We start from the raw sequence: 8304 nt of genomic DNA, 5'->3' as shown, positions 1-8304 counted from the left end.
AATATAATAGCAAGAGAGGAGCACTTTGCAATTTTGGAAGGAAAAATAAGCTTTAGAATATGAGAAAAAGTCATTATAAGAAAATCTTGAAGCTAAGGATCAAAAAATTCAATTTTTACAAAAGAGATAGAAAAAAATGAAAGAATTCAAGGTGTTTAAAATATAAATTATTAACTTTATGGTTAATCAAGTAGAATTGATTAATTATAGGGAGTAATATTATTCTTAAAAATTACAATTAATAAAGATGTCATTGTAAAAAAATAGAAATATAATATATTAATATAAAAAATAAAAATAAAAATTTGTGTAGAAAAACAAATCATAGAAGTAAGTGTAAATAAGATTAAGAGAATGATAAGAAAGTGTACAAAGGCAAAGGAATTAGCCGCCTATGGGTTTAAAAGACAAGGTAGTTGTAACCATCTTTGATAGTTATGGTAGTTAGAATTAAATTAGTTTTACTATGTTTAAGTAAAATTATTTTAAAAAATCACTATGTAAAAGATATAAATAAACTTTAAAGTTGTGTTTTAATTGTCAAAAGAAAATCATAATAAAGAAATTATAACTAACATATTTGCATATCATTTCATATAAATTTGGTCTAGTATTAAGTTGTAAAAGCTACACAATAAAATTCAAGAAGATATAAATTTTTGAAGAATAGATTGAAGAAGACAAAGACAAGATGAAGTTTATGAAGATATAGATATTCAAAGACTAAGTTGAAGAAAATGAAGACTAAATGAAGTTTACGAAGAGATACATATTTGAAGATTATGTTGAAGAAGAAAAAGATAAAATAAAATCTATGAAGATATAGATATTTGAAGAAGATAAGATAAAATTGACAAATAAATTGAAGATAGTTTTAGATTGAATTATTTGACCACAACTATAAGAAGAGCCCTGAGGGTTTAAAAAAAGTATAAAAATAGTTCCTATGTGGAAACATGAAAGGGATACTTAAGATTCTTTAGATGCAAGAATCTAGGTGTTTACAATGATATTAACTTGAGATCCTAAAATAGACTCTACCAAAATAAAAAAAACTCTCTTTTTAACATTTTAATTAGAAGAAGATTTCACAAAACATATATATATATATATATATATATATATATATATAATTTATAAATATTGTGAAGAAAACTAATTGTTGAATTACTCAAAGTAAGTTGTATCAATTCACTACCATGAACTAAATTAATCCTCAATTTAAACTTCGAAGCTTCCATTTTGCATTAGAAAAGCTGAGAACTTTCAGGCAACAGAAGCTGGAAATTAGATTTAGAAAAAAAATGAACAGAAATTTAAAAAAGAAAGTGTTTTACTGCAAAGTAGTACATTTGCACATCTTGTCTGTGTAAAATATCATGTCCACTTGTTGCAGTGTGTTTTTATATATATATTTTCAACACGAAATGGGGTTTACGTGATGATTTGGTTAAATGAATTAATTTAAGAAATTCACAACCAGTCGTTTGAGGACAGGACGTACGTCAAGCTGGACGGAATAAGGTCCACTTCTCGTCGTCGTCGGCACCATCGTCGCTCCGTTTCCGTCCAGGATAACGTAAAATTAACGATTACTGCATATCAATCTTGCTGGTCTCCAGCTCCGCCTGCAGCCCCGCTCCCGAGTATCGCAGGTCAGGGTAGGTTGGGGCAGGTCAGGGTAGGTCGGGGTCGGGTCTCTTTATTGGCAATTAGATTATTAAATGGCGTCGCAACGACGCCCACTCAGCACACGAGAATCGCAGCAGTAAGTAAAGAAGTAATGAGGGTGGATAGATCCGTCAAAGTGGGGGGGGGGGGGGGGGGTAGCCCAGCCTCTGAAGTTTGCTGCTGTGGTTTTACGAAGGGCACAGAAAAACGGGCGCCCTCGGAAGCATTGAAGGGGATCGAGGGAGGTCTCTAATGCGAGTCAGATTTAATCCCGATGAAGGGAATGGGAGTTTATTTATTAGGTGAGTTAAAAAGAGGAAAGGGTGGTGGAGGAGGCTGCCTGAGATCGGAATTGGTAGAGGACCACGGGTGCAGCTGTAGACTGCTGTTGTCTCTGCTTCCTCTTTGAGGACGCGAGTGTGTTGCGTTTGGTGAGAGCAATGACGACGGGTTGTAGTTGAAGGTTAGAGGCAGGTAAAGGGGTTGAGAGAGTGAGAAAGAGCGAGCCTTCGTGGCGGTGCGAGTTTTATTTGCGAACAGCGATGGTTGTTGAGAGGGAGTGCCTCTCCAGGTTCGAGGCTTGCGGAGTGTTTTGGTGGGAGTAGGAGGAGTAACATGAGTAGGGAGGAGGTCCTAGGCAACCTGGTATGGCTTTGATTGCCATAGTTTTTCGTTCAAGTGAGACCTGATGCAGAGTTTTGTACTGCCTCGGATACATACTCTGATAGTTGCTGTGAGAGCGCAGCTTGAGATCTGCGTAACTGCAGCGAACAGGAGCAGTGGACCTCCTCCTTTGGAAGCAGCTGGACTGCTTTAGTTTGCAGTATGAAGTTGGAAAGAAGGAGTCTGAAAGCAATGAACCAGTACTCTGTCGGTGAAAAGCTGCAATATGCAATCTCTCTAATGCCTGCGCGAGTTGGTGTCGAAGCAGTGAACTGAAGGTTACCGAGACTCTGTTCTGTTTGACCTCGGAAAGCCAGGTTGATGCTTCGTCTCAAAAGTTGCGGAGACAGCAGCTCTTGAAAAGGGCTTCAGAAATCCATTGCCAGCTCCGCACAAATAGCATTGGACTTGGTCGAGGGCGTGTGGGGCCTCTGTCGGCAATTGCTCTTGGGCTCTTCTGCCCCACCTAGTAAACAGGGAGTCTAAGAAGAGCAGCTCCTCGCTGTGCATGGAGGAACAAAGTGCGGAGACGCGAGCAACAATTTCCAATCGTTTCTCTTCGACTTGGTAGCATCATGTTAGCAACAATTTATCCTTCATGGGAAAGAAAGAGCAAGGGGGAGACTCTGCAGACCACATGGAGATAGGTAGGCCGAGCAGTTTTGCTCGTCTTGCGAGCATGGAGACTCCGTCGAGCAAGCGATTCTCAGAGACCAGGCTTTCGTTTGTAAGGCCCGATGAAGTTTCGATAGATATGAGTGCTTTGCAGCCTGCGACCAGTGCCTCCCTAACGGTTCAGCTGCGGGAGGGGGATCCAGGAGCATTTTCAACTGGACACGCAATGCTGGAACTAAGCTTTGCTGTGAGTGAAGAACATGTCACCTTGCAGAGTTTAACTCCGATGGACGATTCTGAGGTGCCATTCCCAGTAGAGAATGAGACTTGGGAAGGAAGAAGTACTGGAAATGATTTGGACGCCAGACGGCCGAGTCGTCCCATGCCAATTTCATCCTCATCATGTCACTCGGGCTCGTTTCGGGAAAGCATGAGGACGGTGGGGACCTTAGTGAAGCAGTTAGGCAATGATCTTGCGAGAAGTTCTCGAAATGCATCTAGGGTTCAAGATTTGGGCAGCCCCTGCAGCGAGTCGGGGTTTCTCGACCCTGAGCTGGATAATCCTATCTGCACCGGAATGCAGAAGAGTACATCTTCTCGCGCAGAATATGCAATTAAGGGACTACGATATATCAACAAGGCTACCGCCACAGCTGACCAAAAGAAGTCGTGGGAGCAAGTAGAGGCGCGGTTTCACAAACTCGCCAACTTAGAAAATATGCTGCACCGCTCAGATTTTGCCGAATGTATCGGTGCGTGCCACTGGTTGCCTGTTTCGGCCACCTTCTGTTAATGGAGAAAACTAAAATAAGCCATAAGAAAAGCAGTACAGCTCCAGGTCTTGAAGTGACAAGGGTCGTGGTTTTGTGCACAGGGATGAAAGACTCCAAAGAGTTCGCAAATGAGCTTTTCGATGCACTGGTGCGTCGGCAAGGGGTTGAAGTGGAAAGCATTGGTAAAGATGAGTTGTACCTGCATTGGCTGCAGATTGCCGATAAAAGCTTCGACGCCCGGATGCAATTGTTCTTTGACTTGTAATTGAATTCTCCACTTTGGACTCTGCAACTGCCAGTTCTGGAGACAAGGTAGTCCCCTATGATCGCAATGCTGTCTGGAATAAGCTGAAGTACTCAACGTTTCATTTTCGCTTGCAGGTGTGACAAGGATTTGGATGGTCGTATCACAGGCGAGGAAGTGAAGCAGTTAATAATGTTGAGCGCAAGTGCAAATAAGCTGTCCAAATTAAAGGATCAGGCTGCTGAGTATGCCGCCTTGATTATGGAAGGACTTCATGTAGATGGAGCTGAGTATATAACGGTAACTACTTGCGACTTCCTCTCAGCAAATCTAAGGATTTTAAGATGGTTGAGGTGTGACGGGATCGGGTACTAATGAAATAGAGTTGGATGGTTGCAGCTGAGCCAATTGAAGACTTTGATGAGCGGATCGGTACAGGGGTTTGGGAGGGAGACGACTGTGAACAACAATCAAACGTTGACACCAAAGAGCAAGCGGTCTAGGATGATGGGAGTTGCGGAGAAGTCTGCTTACTTCTTGCTGGACAATTGTAAACGAATTTGGATACTAGCCCTCTGGATATCGGTCATGGTGGGACTCTTCGCATGGAAATTTCTCCAGTATAGGAATCGTAGTGCATGGTGGGTAATGGGTGACTGCCTCTGCGTGGCGAAAGGTGCTGCAGAGACATTGAAGCTGAATATGGCGCTAATACTCCTCCCCGTCTGCCGCAACACAATCACAAGGCTGCGGTCCACTCGACTAAGAAGGATCATCCCCTTCGACGACAATCTTGATTTTCACAAGGTTAGTCACGTCTTCATTTTTGGTTTAACTTTCTCGTGTCTGATCTTGACAATATGTATGAAAACAAGAGTGTGCCTTGATCTGATATAGCGTGCAAATTTGGTATGTGCAGATTGTAGCTGGAGGTATAGCGGCGGGAGTGATTCTCCACGCTACTTGCCACATAACCTGCGATATACCTAGGTTTGTCGAAGCGGATAAAGAAAAGTTTTTCAAGTATCTGGGTGACGATTTTGATTTCCAACCTACTTATTCTGACATACTCAGAATGTCAGTGGGATACAGTGGCTTGATCATGGTTGTGCTCATGATTCTCGCCTTCTTGCTTGCCACTCACTGGTTCCGTCAGAGTCTGGTCAAGTTGCCATGGCCATTCCACCGGCTCACGGGGTTCAATGCGTTCTGGTACTCGCACCACCTTTTCGCCATCGTTTACGCCTTCCTCCTCCTCCACGGATCCAAGCTCCTTCTCCCAAATTCGATTCTCGAACGCTCAACATGGATATACATTGCAGTGCCCTTGGTTCTATATGCGGGCGAACGGTTCTTGCGCATGTATCGTACAAATTCCAGCAAGGTGGATGTTATCAAGGTGAGGGTTGCCATTTCTGGCTGTTCTCGATAAAAAGAAAAAATTTCTGTTTCTTTTCAATGGTAGTATCACCTTAAGATGTGGCATTAATCAGTCCTTGCCATGTGAGCAGGCTGCGATTTACACTGGCAACGTCCTCGCCATCCATATGTCCAAACCAGAAGGCTTCAAGTATAAGAGCGGCATGTACTTGTTCTTGCAATGCCCTGAAATCTCCTCGTTCGAATGGCATCCATTCTCTATCACTTCTGCCCCCGAGGATCCCTTCCTGAGTGTTCACATTCGTACACTGGGAGACTGGACTGCCGAGTTGAAGAGGATTTTCTCAGATGCCTGTGGTGGACGAATGCGCCTGCAAACTGTGAACAATTATGGACTTAGTGGTGAATTGACACTAGCTGCAAGGTACTCCTCCATCATCATTTCATTGAATATCACACCAGCCCTTAAAATGTCAAGAACCTTGGTGATGGTGGGACTCGGTCATCTGACCCAGCAGCTTTGATGTTTACAGATTTCCGAAGCTGTACATCGATGGTCCTTACGGTGCCCCTGCGCAAGACTATCTCAATTACGACGTGCTACTTCTTGTTGGACTAGGAATAGGAGCGACGCCATTCATCAGCATCCTCAAGGATTTGCTTCATCACACCATAAATGAGTCACTGGGACATTCTGATCCGGTACGTGATCCTGGTTCCGCGTCGTTGAATTTTCTTATCTGAGAGCCGTGATCGATTCCTCTATTTTCTCAGAAGGAATATTGATTGGCTAAAAATTCACCTCATGATTCCAGAGCTTAACTCCTGATTTGCGCCCAATGGAAAGTCCGAGGACGAGAAGCAAGAAGAAAGCTAAGAGAAACCCCAAGGCATACTTTTATTGGATGACCAGAGAGCAAGGCTCCTTCGACTGGTTCAGAGGAGTCATGCGAGAAGTCGAAGAGATTGATCACAAGGTGATCTCTACTTTCATACTTCCAATGATAGAAAACTCCCATATTTTAATCGGCTCGGGCTTCAATCTTCAGTTGGCCTGAGATGAAACCTATTGTTACTCATTGTAGTGTTGGGTCCATGGAGTTTGCAGGGGTCCATTGAGATGCACAACTATTTGACCAGTGTGTACGAGGAAGGTGATGCTCGGTCGACGTTGGTCATAATGTTACAAGCCTTGCATCACGCGAAAAATGGGGTCGATCTAGTTTCAGGCACTCGGGTATGTGTTAATTCCATCCTCCATCTTTGAAATCCTATTTTTTAAACTTGTACCCTCCAGTTTTGTAGCATCTATAATGCGTGCCTTTTGCAAGTTTTATTGCACTAACCTTCTGATTCTTTGCAGGCTCGTACACATTTTGCAAGACCGAACTGGAAGAGTGTTTTCTCAAAGCTGGCAGCTACACACCAGGAAAAGCGCATCGGTACAACTCTCCAAATCATCTTGTCACAGTTGCTTCTGACACCCCTACCCTTCTTTTGAATCAGCCTACATGTCACATGCAATGTATCAAAGCTTATTATTGTATATGTTTGTGTGTATTTCAGGAGTGTTTTATTGCGGTCCTGTAACTCTTGCGAACGAGCTTGAGAACCTTTCAAGAACATACACACAGAAGTCTTCCACAAAATTCTCCTTTCACAAGGAGAATTTTTGAGAGTTCATGACGATCGAGTTTGTAGATATGTTCAATACTCAAAGCGATTGACTTGTAATCTATATATACACGTCGGAAATTGGTGGCGCCAAGTTAAACCTTCGACCGATTGTTCTCAAAGTGCTTTCAAACGGTGACTTTCAATCCCATTTTTTTTGGATGTTGAGATAGAACTATATTGAATTAGGATTCATATAAGACTAGTCATACCGTGGCTTATTTGTAGCAATAGCAGAGTCAGAGGGGCGTCATAGTACCATAGTTTAAGCCAAGGCCAAGCAGCCAGGTCAATTATGCTACTAAAACATGTTATGAACCTTTGCAACCCTTCTTGGGTTCCCCTGCTAGGACCAGTCCATCACGTGCTGGTCACCTCTCCTCTAAATGAATCGTCCTCATTAAAGTCATAAAATGAGCTGGACCTGATCAAGGTTGGCCAGGCCGGCTCCTCCATTGCACAGGAACGTCAACACACAATTCACTCAGAACTGAATATCCAGTATTATGTATCAGTCCATCCTTCTAAATTTAATAATACAGCGTTGGAGGGTCAAATTCTACCTATCCTCCGCATCGTTTCCCGCATCGCTGCATCTCCTTCACTTGTTCCGTCCAGTACAATATGATGTACTGAATATGTATGGTGTTGTCCAACATTTTTTTTTTTTTTTTTTTTTTTTTCAATTTTGGTGCCAATCTACCTATTTTGAGAATTTTCCCGATTTCCTGTGAGGATGAGTACTATTACTGCACTTATTCGTTGACTCGTTATTCTGTCTGAATTAGCGCACTCTGAGAAACGCAAGTTATTCGGGTTTGTCGCTGCCGGACCCGATTTTTCTAAGCGAAGACCTCATTGGAACTTGGGAGCTGCTTCCAGATTTCGTCAAGACGGACAACCCAAGACGTGTCACTTTTTGAAAATCAAGGTTGCTCACTTCCCCAGTTGGATTTGAACAGGGCAGATTTGGTTAGGTGGGAACGGGATGAATGTGGTGTTTGGAATTGGCTGAGATGGATTGGCTACCTGACAGCACGGCTACAACTGATGACGCACAAGTGAGATAGGCATTTGGTGTTGGGACAGGTCATGAGGGTGCATGGAGGCACACCTGACACCAACAACAGCCAGGTTATAATGGATAAATAAAGACAAAAAACTGGGGGATGTCCTTTAGCCCAAGGCTTCCCCTCCTCCCCCTCAACACTGTTCTCTAACTTCGATACACGAACGCCTGCCTTGCCACCAACTCCATACAGCCAGCATTGACGACAAATCAAT

At 43.0% G+C, this 8304-nt stretch overlaps 1 protein-coding gene across 1 annotated transcript; it reads left to right on the top strand.

The window, feature by feature from the left end:
- The first annotated feature begins 2074 nt into the window (after nt 1–2074).
- Nucleotides 2075–7607, top strand: LOC112287224 (respiratory burst oxidase homolog protein B). The gene is made up of 11 exons (XM_024530024.3): nt 2075–3701; nt 3824–3983; nt 4104–4266; nt 4366–4773; nt 4886–5365; nt 5478–5770; nt 5880–6048; nt 6162–6323; nt 6455–6583; nt 6710–6788; nt 6913–7607. Exons 1-11 carry the CDS (start codon nt 2933–2935, stop codon nt 7020–7022), a joined length of 2922 nt encoding a protein of 973 aa, XP_024385792.1. The 5' UTR covers nt 2075–2932; the 3' UTR covers nt 7023–7607.
- Nucleotides 7608–8304: the final 697 nt, after the last annotated feature.

Source organism: Physcomitrium patens, chromosome 10, assembly GCF_059467195.1.
Source record: "Physcomitrium patens ecotype Gransden chromosome 10, ASM5946719v1, whole genome shotgun sequence".
Lineage (NCBI taxonomy): Eukaryota > Viridiplantae > Streptophyta > Bryopsida > Funariales > Funariaceae > Physcomitrium > Physcomitrium patens.
This window is presented reverse-complemented; position numbering and strand designations above follow the sequence as displayed.